Here is a 16,924-nt window from a genome sequence, read left to right as displayed (position 1 = left end):
GAGACTGCAGAGAAAATACAAAAAAAGATATAGGAATAATGACCCAAGAGATGGTAGAGTCTTCTGTCCCCAACACCCTAAATACCTTTCAAATGAATCAGCTTTTTCACCCAGAATCAGACATCCTCAAATGAACAGCAGAAATAGGAACTTAGGATATCTTGAATGTTAGGGGAGAAAAATGTTCTTCGGAGGAGACACTCGAATAATTGGAAACATGAATAGTGGTCACAAGTACATAATGACTGAAAACAAAAAACAAATGTGTCCATTTTTATTAAGGTTTTCATTGTTTCATTAATGACAATTACCCCTCAAACATACAGGCCTCGACCTGTTTCCATAGAAGCAACACGTCTTGACTTTTGACATACAGCTCACAAAAACTTTCATAGGGATACAAGTACAAATACAGCGGCCCTGGAAACGGGTGGTAGTGGTTAAGTCTATTTTTCTTGGATGTTTTTCATTAAAGTATTCATTTCACTCTAAAATTTTAACATTCTTCTTTCCAAAGAATAAAGGCACGTCCTCCAGAGTCTAAGTGAAGGGTGAAACTTTTTGTTCCAAAAAGTACAAGAAAAATGCCAAAGTCAAGGGGCACAAGAAAACATATGTTTTCCTTAAGGTAATATACGGAATGAATGCCTTAATTATAGGAGTCATTTTAGTTAAATGTTCGCCCCCACAAATGCAAGACTAAGCTTTATTTTTTGAGAGGAGTCTGTCCTACTGGCTCCAGGTTTGCTTTATATGAATTTAACCTACCGACTCCCGCGCTCCCCACTGGAGTCCAGCCTCTGCCTCTTGGGGAAGGCCGGCCTATGGCGCGCTTGGGGTTCATTGGCTCGGAGAGACGCAACTCAGGCAAGAAAAACCCGCCTCCCACATTCCGATGGCCCAAGGACGGGTTGGTAGGCAGCTATAGGAAGACCCAATTGGCCTATACACTCGCCAGTCAAACGCTTCGGCAACGCAGCTTCACCGAACCTGCAAGGATAAAACATCCCGCCCCAGTTGTCCTATTGGCTGGCCCGACCCGTCGCGGCCCCTTCACCGTCGTCCCCCCCCCCCAGTTCAGCGGTCCATTCATTTCGTACAATAACCGGTGCAATTGGAGCAGGTTCAAGATCTCGTACGGGTAGACAAGACTCTGCCACTTACCCGGGATCTAAAGTGATCACTCACACTAAGGCCTGCACGGTTCCTCTGTGGCAAAGCGGCACCACAAGCCACCGCTACCGCCGCCTTCTGCGCAATGCCAACCGCCCGCCAAAACGGATCCTTCCCTGCGCCTGCGCAACCAATCCCGGGCTTGGACCTTTTCTCCGCCCAAAACGCCTGCGCAAAACAGAACACAGGTCCCTCCACTACGCAGGCGCCTACGAACCTCGTATCCCTCTCCCGCCCGCCATTTCACGTGTTCCAGACAGCAGGCGGAACTTCGTACTGCGCCGGCGTAAACTCGCCATTTTTATTACACATGCGCTTTATAGCTGGGAATAGTCGCGGCGAACTACTTTCTAACGTATCGTCCTTTGCCGAGTGAGTTTGTAACATTTGGGTGTGGGGAAGGTATAAAACACATTTAAAGACGTGAGTACATTCAAATATAAATTACTGGCTAGCTAGCCAATCAATGTGGTTAAGAAAAAGATCCCTTGGGGCATCAATGACTCAAAGGGGCGGGGACTGAGTAGAACGCCCAAACGGATGCCGTTTCTTAGCAGGGCGTTTTCACAGGCCAATGGTGGGAGGGAACAATTTCAAATCTCCAATAAGACTGAAGCAAGGGCGGAGTCTACCAATGCCGAAAGCGAGGAGGCGGGATAAAAGGGAGAGCAGAAGGTAGGCTGCCAGACACGTTCGTTATCTTATTCCTTTCTGCTCTTTGACGCTGGCGAGGAAGCATCGCTGAACGCTCTCATCATCCTACCGTCATGTCTAAGTCAGAGGTGAGTTGAGCGCGCTCTGCAGCTTCGCTTTCTTCCACACTTACTGAATATGGCGGGATGTGACCTGTTTTGTCGCTGGCTCCCGTGCTTTCGGTGTTTGATCGATTACTGCTGAGGCCTACTTTAAAAAATGCAGGTCGCCATTTTGTCCTCATAGTCACCATGAGGCTGCGATCCGACAGCCATTAATTTCTACGCACTGTTCCTTGTGGCAGAATTCTTAAACTTAACGATCTGGGGTTTGTGGACTTTTTTTCGTTTTTCCCTGTCTGGTCTAATGATCTCTTGTTAAAGAGATACTAAGTCTTAATGGCGATGGACCAGACCAACCTGTGTCTTTTGTTGCGCGTGCGTATGAAGTAACAGTAAGGACGCATGCGCCGCGTGCAACTCGAGTCCCCAGTCAAGCCCAGGAAGGAGCACGTGGTCTTGTGCAGTAATAAAGAACAATAAAAAAGTGTGGCGTGTGTTGATGAATGGTGTTGATTGATTCGCCCAAGTTCCAGGCCCTCCACTAAGCCCCCTCTTTCCTCCACTTTATTTTAGTCCCCCAAGGAACCGGAACAGCTGCGGAAGCTCTTCATTGGAGGGCTGAGCTTCGAAACAACCGACGAGAGTCTGAGGAGCCATTTTGAGCAATGGGGAACACTCACCGACTGTGTGGTAAGATTTAAAAAAACAAAAGGAAGAGCTGCCTTATTTCTTCTGACTTAACCTTGACGCTTCTTAGCTAAATGTTTTGTGAAGTTAATTAATGGGATACTAAAAATCATCGTTGTGGAGCTTTGCTAACAAGATCTGTAAAGAGCTTTTTATTTTCTGACTCTGGATGGAGTTTCATGTTTGCAACGCTCTGACTAGGAATGACTTTTGGCTTTGCGATCAGATCAGGCACTGTGTTGATTGAATTAACTCTAAACAGGTAATGAGAGATCCAAACACCAAAAGATCCAGAGGCTTTGGGTTTGTCACGTATGCCACTGTGGAGGAAGTGGATGCTGCCATGAATGCAAGACCACACAAGGTGGATGGAAGAGTTGTGGAACCTAAGAGAGCTGTGTCAAGAGAAGTGAGTGGTTTTTCCTAATAGCTGGTTCTTTTTTAACTTGAGATTGTAATGGGGCAGATTTCAACTGGGAGATCCTCCCTCCTGAGTGAAATTAAAGGCATGTGCCACCACAGGTGTCAATCATTTAGGAATGTGCTGCTACTAAATAACTGGAGTCATTTTTCCTTTTAGGATTCTCAGAGACCAGGTGCCCACTTAACTGTGAAGAAGATCTTTGTTGGCGGTATTAAAGAAGACACTGAAGAACATCACCTACGAGATTATTTTGAGCAGTATGGGAAAATTGAAGTGATTGAAATTATGACTGACAGAGGCAGTGGAAAAAAGAGGGGATTTGCGTTTGTCACCTTTGATGACCATGACTCTGTGGATAAGATTGTTAGTAAGTATCAGAGGATTACATTTTCCTTTATGATTTCTGGAGTTCACATGTTTTTTAAAAAGTCCTGAATTTAATTTTTCCTCTTAGTTCAGAAATACCATACTGTGAATGGCCACAACTGTGAAGTAAGAAAGGCTCTGTCGAAACAAGAGATGGCTAGTGCTTCATCCAGCCAGAGAGGTGTGTTTATTGCTTGGTTAGACTTGGGGTGAGGGGGACACTGTTAGTTATTACAGGTTAACCTAATGATCCAAAATTTCTTTTAAGGTCGAAGTGGTTCCGGAAACTTTGGTGGTGGTCGTGGAGGTGGTTTCGGTGGCAATGACAATTTTGGTCGAGGAGGGAACTTCAGTGGTCGTGGTGTGTATGGTTTTGTTTGGCTCCTTGTTGGTTTTAGAACTTGTAACTAGTAATTGCTACCCTGTGTCCCCAGCACTAGGTTTTGATATTTGATAAGTATTCATTCACGTACAAAGCCTGGTTTAAAGCTTTGGTTTCTTCCAGGTGGCTTTGGTGGCAGCCGTGGTGGTGGTGGATATGGTGGCAGTGGGGATGGCTATAATGGATTTGGCAATGATGGTAAGTTTCTTAAGGAGTCTGTAAGGAGTGGTTTCTGGCGACCTCTACCTTTAGAATAGGCTACTAGAGACTAAACCTAGTGCATGACAAAGTTCAGTCAGCCCCATAAAATGCATGCCCTGAGCAGCCTTTAGCTATTGAACTTGCGTAGATTTTTCTTGTTAAATACTTTTGTCTTATTGAGAAGACTTGTATTCTTGTAGGTGGTTATGGAGGAGGCGGCCCTGGTTACTCTGGAGGAAGCAGAGGCTATGGAAGTGGTGGACAGGGTTATGGAAACCAGGGCAGTGGCTATGGCGGGAGTGGCAGCTATGACAGCTATAACAACGGAGGAGGCGGAGGCGGCTTTGGCGGTGGTAGTGGTAGGTATCCAGTGACGCAGGTACTTGGTGCGGAGCTAGATGAGACTTCCAGGGTTTATGCCCGTCTCAGACTTCGCGGCTGGCTCTTAGAGCATTGTAGGTACATTGCATGGTGCGTGCAAATAGGCTTGCTGTGCTACCTCCTCCTGGCTTTAAGCTGGGGCCGCCTCCCCCAAAGTGAGTAGGTGGATGAGTGGTTAGTGTCTTCCACGTGAGGTAGTTAGAGACATAGCTGGATTGTCTACATTCTGCTGGGACTTCAGGCATTTAGTTGATATATCCAAGAAATGTCTGTCTTGGCCTAGAATATGTACACAAAGACCTTCGATTCTAACTTGCCACTGAGAGAAACTTAATTGTGTCATTAGTTAGGTTGATTTTCTTTAAATGCTGGATTATTAACTGAATGCCTCACTCAGAATGAAATGTAAGGGCTTGAAGTTGACAGAAGGTATATATAATAAAGATTCAGGATCCTAAACACATTGGCTTGTCAGTCATCAAAGACTTTTCCATTTTAGGAAGCAATTTTGGAGGTGGTGGAAGCTACAATGATTTTGGCAATTACAACAACCAGTCATCAAATTTTGGACCGATGAAAGGAGGAAACTTTGGAGGCAGGAGCTCTGGCCCTTATGGTGGTGGAGGCCAGTACTTTGCTAAACCACGAAACCAAGGTATAGTATTATGATGTAATAAAAGACTGATAGTTAAATCTCCCTTCAAAGGGCATCAACCAAGAGGGTCATGTAATCCTTGTTAGGTCATCTTAATTTAAGCTAGGGACGTTTTTTAACAAATCGTTGACAATTACCACAAAATCGTTAGCACAAAGTATTAAAACAAAGCATTGTCTTAATACTTCAGGTGGCTATGGAGGTTCCAGCAGCAGCAGTAGCTATGGCAGTGGCAGGAGGTTCTAATTACAGCCAGGTAAGTGCCTCCTTTGTGTGTGTTCTATAATTGAACCCAGTAACCCAAATGTAGCTGAGCAGTGCAACATAGTTAACATTATAACTGCAGTAAAATGGTGGATATTAAGTTAATATGCAGTTCAGCAAAATTTGTGGGAAACAACTTGCTCTATTGGATTGTAGCCTTGAGTCTTAATGTGTTTTAGATTAACAACTTTATTCCATATTGTTCAACAGGAAACAAAGCTTAGCAGGAGAGGAGAGCCAGAGAAGTGACAGGGAAGCTACAGGTTACAACAGATTTGTGAACTCAGCCAAGCACAGTGGTGGCAGGGCCTAGCTGCTACAAAGAAGACATGTTTTAGACAATACTCATGTGTGTGGGCAAAAACTCCAGGACTGTATCTGTGACTAATTGTATAACAGGTTATTTTAGTTTCTGTTCTGTGGAAAGTGTAAAGCATTCCAACGAAGGGTTTTACTGTAGACCTTTTTCACCCATGCTGTTGATTGCTAAATGTAAAAGTCTGATCATGACGCTGAATAAATGTGTCTTTTTTTTTTTTTTTTTTTTTTTTTTTTTAAATGTGCTGTGTAAAGTTAGTCTACTCTGAAGCCATCTTGGTAAACTTCCCCAACAGTGTGAAGTTAGAATTCCTTCAGGGTGGTGCCAAATTCCATTTGGAATTTATTTATGGTTGCTTGGGTGGAGAAGCCATTGTCTTCAAAAACCTTGGTGTTGCTAAACTGCCAGTTACTGTTGTAACTTAATGAGTTTCACCATTTAAAGGGTCATCCAAGCAAGATCACAATTTGGTTATAAAATGGTTGTTGGCACACCCTATGCAATATCAAAATTGAATAACGGTATCAGATAAAATAACAGATGGGAATGAAGCTTGTGTATCATCCATTATCATGTGTACTCAATAAACGATTTAATTCTCTTGAATGGAATGACAACTGTATGGATTTGGGACTGGCAGAGATTTGGACTTTCCCTACCCAATACCCCTGGTAAATGTTGATTGTTTGTTACCACAGTGTAAGTTCAAAGCTCTGCCAGCATAGAAGCCAACTGCTGGTTAATGCCACCTATAAGCCCAGAGATTAGCAGTGTTGGGGCATCTTTATAAGAACTCTTAATTGCCCTAATCACAGGCTGTAGTGAAGGAAAACTGCAGTTTTAACTGGGTTGTGGGTGGGTGTGCCTGAAGGTGATTCTAGTTCGTTGAAATTTTAAGTTACGAATATAATTAACAATGTATAATTTTGTATTAACGGCAGTTTTCCTTCACACTACTGTCCTCAAGTGTTAATTGTATAGAAAATGAGTTCAAAACAGTTACTATCTGATAATTGTTACTTGTGCATAGGTTCTTACAAGTTTCCCATTTGGTGCCCCTTTTAAGTGCCATTGTACGGGGTAGCATAGATGACTGTGTATTCCTACTCATGGGTATATATATATTGCTTGGAAGTTTTGGGGAGGGGGGAAGTGGGGTGGTGGGAGGTGGGGGTGGGGGAAGCATGGATGGTAGTTCCATGATACTGGCTGAGTTTGCAATAGCAGGTGGAACCTTAACTATTGAGGGAGTTTGCAGATACCTCAGGAATCGGGACAATGCCTTTAAAGATCCAGGAGATGTTCAGCTACTAGGAACTGCTAGCAAGTATAGCGCGAATGGCTTCCAGCTCAGAATCTCTACAGCTGAGAGTAGACACTTGTGGTATGTGGAGTACAGATAAGCCAGGGGCAGGCCACGGCACCTCCATGAAAGCTAGGAGGGAGTGAAGTTTGAGTGACCATCGCAAGGAAGGAGGCAGACGAGAGTAAGGCACACCTGACTCTTAGGACTAGCAGGCAGAGCCAGAAGGAAAGGTTTATTGCTATGCTGCTAGGTAAGAACAGATTTTACTTACATCCGTATAGTTGTAAATTATAGTCCAATTTTCTGTTGGATTTCTCTTAATTATATTATATTGAGCCAAAACTAGTCCAGTTAAGCTGCACTTGGTTTTTCTGGAGATGAATTGTTTTTATTTAATTAATGCCCTATTAATCCTACTTGAAGGAAATGAATACATTTCTATTGTGACAATGTTTTGGCCCTTTAATTTTATTTAACCTTCCTTTGACCCATTTTCTTAAAGCAATGGCTCAAAGTAATATTAGATACATTTCCCCAAAATGGTGGGAGGGTGGGTGGATTGTTAATGGGAGGGGGTGGGACTAGTTTAATGATGGGAATTGGCCCCACAAAAGGCTAGTTCTAAATGTTGTTTGCTTTTTTAGGAAGGAATCTGCTATGAGGCTTAACTGCTGTCATAAAATTTGTTAAAAAAACATTCTACAGAAGTTATTGGCTAAAAGGTGAGTTTTTGACTGATAATTTGTTAGAACTGTACATACAAACTAGGAGTCCACCACTGTCTATGTAAAGCTGCATAACTGTCTTTCTTCTCCTTTACAGGAACATCCTTAAGAGAAGAGCCTTTATTCTGGGCCACTCTACTACTTCTCACTGCCATGCAGTTGGGTTTTAGCTGTACTGCTAAAAATCATTCAATTTTGTGAATGGCTTACTTTTTTTACAATAAACTTTTTAATTAACTTGGCTCTGTTTCTTGTCTTCCTTTGTGGCATTTACAGCAGCAATGAGTCTTTTCACTCCTTAACACAGATTGAAACCCACATTAAAATCTAAAGACGTGATCTGGTCAGGGTGGCAAATGCCTCCAATCCCAGCACTCTGACCCAAGCATCTAATTTCTTCAGTTAGAGGATGGAGTCTGTGTGGTTTACACCTAAGAGTGTTTTGAGAGGGTCTCGCTATAGTCTTGGCTGGCCTAGATCTCCCTGCCTGTAGCTCCAGAGCTCTAGGCTTACACCACAACTGATAGTTGTGTATCAAGGTAAAAGCAAAGATATGGGAGATTTCAAGCTGGGTGTGCCACACAGCATCCTAATATTTGAAAGGATTTGAGAATCAAGGTCATTTTCCACTACATGTAGATGGCCAACTTGAGTTAGTGTGGGACCCTGTTTAAAGAGTATTCCAGCACTATGACTTGAAGGAGACAGACACCTCTCCAATAACCAGGCTCCTGCATGGATGTAGTACATTTTGAGTCACATAAGAGAAAGGCTGGATTGTGGTGCCAGTATCTTTAATCCCAGCACTCTGGAGACAGGTGAATGGATCTTTGAGTTGGAGGGTACCTTGGTCCACCCTGTCTCAAAGGTGGTAGTGATAGCATCCCCCAACCCCAACATAGCAGTTGTCTTAACCAAGAAGGATTGGTTTGTAGCCTTTTCAGTTGCCTAGTTTTGAGGCTTTGGTACAATGCATGCCTGAATGTGGGACATTACTAAGGTGTGACTGAAATGCCTTCAATTTGAGTGCTTGTTCAAACTTTACAATCCAGTCACTTAGGCTTCAAAAGATCTTTGGCCTCTCAGACCCAGAGTGAAAAGTAAGCAGGAGAAAAAGTTTGTGAATCTATCAGGAGTGTGTGTGTTTTCCAGAGAACTTCCACAGAGGATACAGCAGCTCTTGGCATTTATGAAATAGGGGGGCCACCAAGGACAGGGGTTCCTCAAAGCACTGGGCTCCTGACTCTGGAAGCTGCTGTGAAGGCAGGTGGATTGTCAAATTGCTCATGCCCTAATTTTATGTATGCTTTAAATGAGCTTAGGATTTCCTTATCTCCAATAAACAGCGGTTTCTGAGACAGTTTAGCTTCATGATCCTCAAAGAAGACACAATGGGAAGCTATTTCCACACAGCTCTTTATGGACCAAAGCTTGGACAAGAGGTGGAGGTGGGGACCTGAGAAGCCAACACTCACCTGGCCTCCAGGCAAACCTCAAATACATCTTTGAACTTCCAAATGGTCTTTTGGTCTGGAGAACTCAGCCTTGATTGGGGATTGGGAAGTACCTTTATCAGAAGGGAATGAGGGGAGTTCCTAGCACCAGTGTCCACCCCCTCTAGGCCAGCTCAATCTGTGGCCTCCATTTTGGTCCCACGGGGTACCAGAAAGATGGCCCCATCAGCAGCCTGTTGCAGTACATATTCCTCTGGTGAATAACTGTTGCCAGATTCATCCCGAAGATGCTGGAAAATATCATGGTACAGCTCTGTCAGCTGTTGGCGCATGACCTCCAGAGTGCGGTCAGCCTCCCCTCTGGCTCTGAGGAGCCTCTCCCTTTCACTGCCCAGCCGCTCCAGCTCTCGCTCCAACTGCACAATGGTTTCCAGTTTTCTCTTGCGACAGTTCTGGGCTGCCACCTTGTTCTTGCCCCGCCGACGGATGTCCCGAACTAGAGCCAGCTGGCTCTCCGTTAGCGGATACTGTGCCAACAACTCATTAAAGTCATCTACCGGCAAGTTAACTATCTTGTCCGTAGGGAAAGGAATCTTCATGGCCAGGGCCCGCCGCTCATCCCGACTCCCTGCCTCCCCACGGACAGCAGGCTTAGCCCGCACTGGACCGGAGGATGACTCTAAGGCCAAGGGTGTTTCAGTGGGCGGAAGAGTATAGTTGGGATGGGCCAAAGAGTTGGGCATAAGTGAGTAAGGGTACTCCACCGGGTACATGTCCACATACTCGCTCCTCCGCCTGCCAGCCTCTGCGCCTTCTAGCTCAAGAGATTCTGCATCGCTGTAGTTGAGGGATAATCCCGAGTCAGATTCTGGATCTTCTTGGGGCTTGGGTTGCCCCACTGGCAGCCCAATGTCCAAGAGAGCTAAGGGGTCTGGGAGGGGCTCATTGAGCAGGCCTGAAAGGGTAAGTGGCTTTGACACGGGTATGGCTATGTTGCCATAGGAGTATGGGAGGTCTGGGGCATGGGGAGTGGATGCTGGGAGCTCATAAGGTGGTGGAGGAAGGGTGAAGCCTGCATCTGGATGAATTGAACAGGGGCAGTATGTTGGAGGTGGCAGTGGCCCAGGGTATGGGGTGGGTGCTTGAGGCTCAAAAGATGGCTCACTTGGAACGTTTAGACCCTGCAAAGAGAGGGAAAAAAAAAAGAGGCTTAGAAGATAGACTATGCTGGACAGTGGTGGTAAACCCCTTTAATCCCAGCATTCAAGAGGCAAAGGCAATCTGAGTTCTAGGCTAGCCTGCACTATACAGTAAACACCAGGACTACATAGAGAAACTCTGGGAAAAAGAAAGAAGCTGGGCATGGTGGGACACACCTTTAATCTCAGCACTCTGGACACAGAGACAACCAGATCTCTGAGTTCAAAGCCACCCTGGTCTACAGAATGAGTTCCAGGACAACTGAGACTACTCAAAGAAATCCTGTATCAAAATGGGGAAAGGGGGGTTTGGGGTTATGAAGAGGAAAAGGCTGTTTAAGCAGGAATAAAAGTTGGGATGGGGTTAGGGGGATGTTAGCCCGGAAACAGGGAAGGAGAATAACAATCGAAATGTAAATAAGAAATACTCAAGTTAATAAAGATTTAAAAAAAAAAAAAAAGCAGGAATAAAAGTCACTGTTGAGACCCTCAGAGAAGACAACCTCACATTGAACTGGTTACAGAGTCTTCTTTATCAGGAGAAGCCCTTACTAGGCCAAATGGCTCCTGTTCCTTTATTCTCTTCAGGAAGACAAGGTCATTATTATCCAAGATGGATCCTCAGAACTTCTACTGTGGTTATCTAGGGTCAAAGGGTCAAGTTCAGGGCTTTGTCATTCCCTGGGTGCCCAGCAGAGGGAGCCAGTGTGTGGGAGGAGGGTCTAAGGGCAGATCCTGAGGACACCAGGCAGAGGTAGGCACAAAGCCCAGGCTGAGGGTTAACCCTCTGTCCAGGCCCAGGTGCAGTGAGGAGAACACATATTACAAACAAGGCCCCCAACTTATGTAGCAGAGCTATCCTGCTCGAGCCTAGCTGAGGACAAAGGCACCATTGTTAAACCAACAGACACCCCTTTGTCCAACATTCAGGAGGAGAGGACCCCAGCACAGTCTATCTCCCCTTTCTGAGGCCCTTTAACTAAGGCTCTGCTACCTGGAGGAAAGGAGTTTGTTGCTATGGGTGAGGGGTGGTAATGAGGGAAGATGGGCAGAGCTGGAAGAGAGTCAGATCAGAGGAGAAGATAAAAGAGAGAAGAAGTAGAGCAGAGGCTGGTAGCGAGAGATGTTAGCAGAGCAGCTGGACAGAAGCCTACAACCCCCCCGGTGTTCCTCTTTATCCCCCTACTCTCTGCTTCTGGCCGGGCAAGAGCCCACCCATACTCACCTGCAGCTCAGTAATGGACATGATCTCTTGCCAAGTCAGTTCCATCTCTCCAAGCTCCCCAGTAGGCAGCTGTGGTAATCTGTTTCTGTTTGGCTGGGGAGGACACGGGGGCATCCTACTGTGCCAGCTGATAGCCCCAGCTTCCCCCAAGCACAGGTTCCCGCAACCTGTGTGGAAGGAAGAAAGGTATTAGGATTGCTTCTACCAGGTTGAAAGTTTGTCCTGTCCTCATGCAGAATTCCCATAAGAAAGGAGCATTGTCAGTGGTTCACGGGTGCCATCAACCACCCTATGAGCTATAATGTCCTTTTCTTCAGTGGTGTACTCTCTACCTCACCTGCTCTGACCACAGTCAGTCCTCTGGGCACACAGTAGGCATCTTTACTTTTTCTCAGCAAGATGCCTTTTCTTACTCCCTAAAAACGGCGTTCCTGTCCAGAGACAAAATCCAGCCTTCTGGTGTTTTAGGATTGAAGTTTTGTTTTCCACTCTGGGAGGAAACAACAGGAGTCAGTCACCCTTGTCTTCTTCTTGGGTCTTCAGTGTAAGGTCTAAGCCTTTATTTATTTTATTTTTGAAACAAGGTCTCACTATGTATTCCTGGCTGTCCTGGAACTTGCTGTGTAGACCAGATTGGCTTCTAGCTCACAGAAATCCACCCGCCTCTGCCTCCCAAGTGGTGGAATTAAAGGCATATGTCACCACACCTCGTATTTCAGCCCTTTCTTCCCAAGATGTGAGAGCTTGAGGATCCTCAAGGAGTGTGTTGTGGGAAGTATTAGGCAGACAGCCCCTCCCCTTCCCTGAGATAGGGCCCAAGCCTGCTGGTGATAGCAGCCCTTCCCTCTCCTCCCATCCTTACTTTAGGCTCCCCTGCCTGGGCCAGATAAGGGGTTTATCAGCTGCAGGCAGCAGAGGCAGAGGAGGAATGGGCTCCAGGAGACACTGGACCTCTACCCTGTATCCCAACCACGTCACTTGGTCGTGTCCCACCCCACATAACCATGGCTCCTTTCTCTTCCAAGGTCAACACACGACAAAGATTTAGCAAGCGCTTGTCAAGACTTGTGCTGGCATTTTAAAAAAAAAGCATAGCTTATCAGGCTGGATGTCACAAAGACCCTGTAAGGGGGTAGAAGGCAGACACTGAAGCCCACGCTGATAGATGGCAAGTTGGAACCTGATCACACCCCTCGCTGCCTTCTAGGCTCCTTTGGTTCCCAAGGTGCTCGCTATCCACAACCCACGCCACTATAGGCAGTCTACCTCAGCAAGTTCCCACAGCGTCTCAGGCCCCTTTCTTTTTCTTCTTCAATATCTCTTTGGGCTCTCAAGTGCTGCCTCCTCTGTGCTTCTTTTTAATCTGGGTTCTAGCTTTCAGCTCTGCTGCAAAGTAGCAGTGAGGTGTTGGGTAAGACACTTCACTGCTCCTGGTTAGTTCTCCCAGTAGTAAAGTCAGGGGGTTAGACAGCCCAACTTGAACTGGGGGAATTCCTCACTGCTTGGACAATTGCAAACTCTCACCCTGGTTTTCACCATCTCCTCTTGGTCCATCCATCTCCTCATCCTGCCTCCATATTCCCCAATACCCATCTCTATCTGAATCTGTTTTCTTTGTGTCCAAATAGATTCCAAGTACACTTACTTAGCAAGGTTTTCCTGATCTCTCAGGGTCAGGCACAGCACAGCATATACATGCATTCACATCCACTCTACACACCATATAAATAAAGGAAACATCTTGGGCTGGAGAGATGGCTCAGCGGTTACGAGCACTGACTGCTCTTCCAGAGGTCCTGAGTTCAAGTCCCAGCAACCCCATGGTGGCTCACAACCATCTGTAATGGGATCTGATGCCCTCTTCTGGTATGTCTGAAGTGTACTCATATACATAAAATAAATAAATACATCTTTAAAAAAAAAAAAAAAAAGGAAACATCTTACAGAAGACCAGAGGATGGGGCTGGATAACCTCAAATATGACTTTATATCACCTGTCACAAAGATAGCCCCTCCTGCTATTCGTTATGTAGTCCCCTCTTGGACCTACCACAAAATGTATACCCACTACCGAGTTTCCCTCTTTTTAATTTGATCTGCCTAAGGCCCTGTCTCCACCCTCTTGCTATAATGCCATCCCCAGAAATGGGAGTTGATATAGGCACAGGCTTTTGACCAATGGGTAGAATGGGTGGGGTGTTTATGTCTGTCCAGGATGCCATTTCAACACCGGAACTCCACCCTCCCCACCCAGGTTCTGGCGGAAATTGCCCAAAGGCATAGTGAATGAAGAAGGAGTTTGGGGGTTAGGCAGGGACTATACTGTTGCCTCATAGTTCTTCTCCCACTCAACCTCTCTTTGTCTCACCTGTCTTCCTGGGTCCAAATCTGAGGTACCTTACAAAGATCTTGCCCCAGAAGGCAAGGTTCTCCTGTCTTCAAGATGCATCTTGGACAAACTGCATCAGAGTTTCCAGCTAAATAAAGACAGGACTAGAGAACTCCACTACTATGAGAAGGAACAAGCTGCATCTAGTCAGACAGACACATTCACTTGGAGTGTATAAAAACCATTCCTGAAGGCCTTGTGTCTACTGAACTGATTTCATGTGCAGGCACCTAAGAACAACAATGCTCTAGACATAGAGGTGAGGCCAGTCTCTCCTCAAAAAACACACGTCTAGATGAATTTTCAGGAAAGAACACAAAGTCAGAAAGGGGACTAGCAAATGGTCTATATCCTTCTTTTAGCTGCAAACCCAGGCAAAGTCAGACTCCAGGTGGTACCTAGCTATCAACCCTTTCCTATGAAGACCTAAAGGTGAGTCTTCTTCTTCTTCCTGGGATTTAAGAGAGAGAGAGAGAGGGAGAGAGAGAGAGAGAGAGAGAGGAGGCAGGAAGAAGCTAGAGCCTGGGCTAGAGCCTGGGCAGAAGTTCATAAAGGAAACCACCAGACCATTGGCTTGCACCAGGCACAGGCCCTTTAGGTCTTGGGAGCCTGCCTTTCAGAGAATCAGCAAGCTTGCAGCCAGTAGGACTGACTAGAAGCCAGACAAATAGAATACCAGAGATGATAGCGAAAAGAGACAGGAAATGTGAGCTAGGTTTCCAGGGGCTCGTTAGCAAAAGCTGCTCTTGTTTTACACTTTGGCCTTCCTCTTCAGGCCATACAAACACTGAATCTGCCGGGCTGGTTATTCTCTTTAGTCCTCTACACTGTAGATCTGGTAGAACTTGAGCCAACTGCAGAAACCTCCATTCTTCCTTTTCACCTACCCACTCTCCCCTCTCTTCCTCCCTCCCTTCCTCCTCCCCTCCTTCCAGACCAACCCAGAACCTTGAACATACCATGCCAACACTCTACCACCAAGCTACATCCTTGGAATCTTCCAAAGATCTTTTTATGACCCTTAAGACTTCACAGGTTATGAAATGTTCTAGGGACACAGGATCATTTGCAGAGGTAGGAGAAGAAGACAGTCTAGCTTCCACTGCTGGTCCAAGACTTTGAACTTCTTTGACAGGGAGCTTGCCTTGGGGTACTGTATTAAGGCTGATTAGGTTACTCCATCTCTCTTGGTGTCAACACAGACAAAGGAAGGATTGGGGAGATATGAGTAAAGCTTGGTGTGTAGATTAGAAGGTAAGCAACCTCGTTACAAAGATTAGGGAGACTTTCTCAAAGGGGAGAGGCACACAAAAGCGAAATAGAGAAGCCAATAGAACGAAGATTTGAGCCATAAAGGCTTAGTCCCCTGGGAGCATATACGACTCAACATGATGCTAGGGAACAAGGAAAAGGGGACAAATTTCTTCTGCTCTCCTGTGACATTATCCCTAGAACCCTGGCTCGTAGGAAGTAATAAGTAGAGGCCGCAGTCCACAGATCTGGTAGCTCTCTTTCTCTTCCACAGCATCTCAACCTCCTGCTACTAGCAGCCAAGAATTTCCATAGAAGCATCTGTACTGAGACTGAATGCCCTCCTCTTTGCAGGTCCAGCTTAGGACTGTAGAGGAGAGGCAACCGGGGGGAACTCGGCCAACTACCCTTGCTATAGCTAGGCTCTTCGGAAGTTCAGACATCCAATAACTACCGCCCCTTTGCTTCCCACAAATCTCGGATGGTTGGGGCTACAGAATACCGTGAGGTATTCTGTACGGGGGGGGGGTACCTTATTACTGGAGCCTACGAGCTCCCCAAGTCAGCAGGCCAAATGAAGGGTTCCTCCTGGTCACTCCCTTGCTCCTCCAGGGTGTTTTTTAGTAAAACACTGTGTGGTCCCCATCTACAACCTCCCTCCCACCCCAAGGATTCAAGAACAGCCAGGAAGTTATCTAAAAGTGTCTCCAAAGTATCTCCAAGTCGTATTACTCCAAACGTATCAATTTCCTACACCAGGGACAGTCTAGGAAGATGTCTTAGAAACATCCAGACAGAAAGTTAGGTATTCCTCCCGGTACCTCCTCCACCTGCCCAGCCTGACCTCCCCAGAGCCCACTAAAGTCTCCCTCCAGACTCGCCTTTTAGGCACCTGTGGCAGATTCCAAGCCCGGCGAGAAGAGAGATGAGGCTGCGGGTAGTGTCCCTGAGAGGCTGGGTCAGAGCTGACACCTCCTGGGCGCTGAGCGCTGCCTCTGAGCACTATTGAGGGCCGAGCCCCGCCCCCGGGCCATGGCTGGGCGCGGAGCACCGGTTGGCCGGGGTAGAAGCGGGCGCACCGGCGGTCTCTCCGAAGCCCTCGGTCAGAGTTAGCAGTGCTTCCTCCAACCCTTCCCTTTTCCCCGTGGCCCTCCTCTCCTCCTGCCCCTTCTGGCCAAGAGAAGAAACTTGAGCCCGGTGTGGTTTCTGCCTGCACCCCGCCCCCGCCTCTCAATGGCGGCGGGGGCACCCGGGGTTCACAGGCTCCCGACCCTCTCCAGCTGATTCAGGACAGTGCATTCCCTGTTCTTTCACAGCCGATGGTCCACTCACAAGTGACTCCTAAGCTTAAACACGGTCAGCAGCCTCCTCTTTCTTTCAGGTGGTGTTTCTTAAAGACAGGGAAACTGAGTCATAGCAAGGCAAAAGACAGCAGGCAGTAAGGACAAGTATCTGAGTCCAATTTGCTTGGGGCAACAGCCTTCACTTCTAGAAAGCCTGGGCTCCAAGGAAGCTATTTTGGGGATGAGAGGCTGCTAGCTGCTTAGAGGTATTCTTTTATGTGTACACCCCTCCCCAAACCCTACCTCAGATGCTATAGGACAAAGGATTCTTTTTTGGCCATCTATTTATTGGTTGATTGATTGATGGATTGCCAACGTGTATGGGGTGTGAGGGTCCTTAAGTGGTAGGCTGTCCTGTTGGTTAATAGTCTCCCTAAAAGGGATCTTTTCTTTCTTGCAGGCCAGGATACATACATACATCAGAT

General features: G+C 46.4%; 3 protein-coding genes across 6 annotated transcripts in view; 1 reads left to right on the top strand and 2 right to left on the bottom strand.

Annotated features, from left to right (window-relative positions):
* Nucleotides 1-1,294, bottom strand: part of Cbx5 (chromobox 5) — a 42,334-nt gene extending 41,040 nt beyond the window's left edge. Inside the window, exon 1 of the mRNA XM_032884262.1 lies at nucleotides 1,165-1,294. The gene's annotated coding sequence lies outside the window, so the exon portion shown is untranslated. The remainder of the gene's footprint in view (nucleotides 1-1,164) is intronic.
* A 473-nt stretch (nucleotides 1,295-1,767) lies between these two features.
* Nucleotides 1,768-7,880, top strand: Hnrnpa1 (heterogeneous nuclear ribonucleoprotein A1). Of its 4 annotated transcripts, XR_004385733.1 has the most exons (12): nucleotides 1,768-1,955; nucleotides 2,502-2,618; nucleotides 2,878-3,024; nucleotides 3,196-3,406; nucleotides 3,494-3,586; nucleotides 3,674-3,766; nucleotides 3,911-3,985; nucleotides 4,189-4,347; nucleotides 4,869-5,024; nucleotides 5,215-5,280; nucleotides 7,558-7,635; nucleotides 7,736-7,880. XR_004385733.1 is itself a non-coding variant. In XM_032884250.1 (11 exons), the coding sequence occupies exons 1-10, from the start codon at nucleotides 1,941-1,943 to the stop codon at nucleotides 5,268-5,270; spliced, it is 1,122 nt and encodes a 373-aa protein (XP_032740141.1). In that variant the 5' UTR covers nucleotides 1,768-1,940; the 3' UTR covers nucleotides 5,271-5,280; nucleotides 5,499-6,218. The 4 variants fall into 4 exon arrangements, 2 of the variants coding, with proteins under 2 accessions (XP_032740141.1, XP_032740147.1); XR_004385734.1 differs by lacking the exon at nucleotides 4,189-4,347; XM_032884250.1 differs by lacking the exons at nucleotides 7,558-7,635; nucleotides 7,736-7,880 and adding an exon at nucleotides 5,499-6,218.
* A 1,157-nt stretch (nucleotides 7,881-9,037) lies between these two features.
* Nfe2 (nuclear factor, erythroid 2) lies at nucleotides 9,038-16,292 on the bottom strand. Its single transcript, XM_032890921.1, has 3 exons — nucleotides 16,038-16,292; nucleotides 11,517-11,683; nucleotides 9,038-10,273 (listed from the first exon to the last, which is right to left on the bottom strand). The coding sequence occupies exons 2-3, from the start codon at nucleotides 11,628-11,630 to the stop codon at nucleotides 9,266-9,268; spliced, it is 1,122 nt and encodes a 373-aa protein (XP_032746812.1). The 5' UTR covers nucleotides 11,631-11,683; nucleotides 16,038-16,292; the 3' UTR covers nucleotides 9,038-9,265.
* Nucleotides 16,293-16,924: the final 632 nt, after the last annotated feature.

The sequence above is a fragment of the Rattus rattus genome, chromosome 1 (genome assembly GCF_011064425.1).
Source record: "Rattus rattus isolate New Zealand chromosome 1, Rrattus_CSIRO_v1, whole genome shotgun sequence".
Lineage (NCBI taxonomy): Eukaryota > Metazoa > Chordata > Mammalia > Rodentia > Muridae > Rattus > Rattus rattus.
This window is presented reverse-complemented; position numbering and strand designations above follow the sequence as displayed.

Bases quoted from the DNA above. Each gene is read 5' to 3' on its own strand.
- Nfe2 (XM_032890921.1), bottom strand. From the start codon at position 11,630: ATGCCCCCGTGTCCTCCCCAGCCAAACAGAAACAGATTACCACAGCTG. The intron at 10,274-11,516 runs GTGAGTATGGGT...CTCTCTTTGCAG, and splicing joins TGTCCATTACTGAGCTGCAG to GGTCTAAACGTTCCAAGTGA.
- Hnrnpa1 (XM_032884250.1), top strand. The intron at 3,407-3,493 runs GTAAGTATCAGA...TTTTCCTCTTAG, and splicing joins CTCTGTGGATAAGATTGTTA to TTCAGAAATACCATACTGTG. The intron at 4,348-4,868 runs GTAGGTATCCAG...TTTCCATTTTAG, and splicing joins CGGCTTTGGCGGTGGTAGTG to GAAGCAATTTTGGAGGTGGT.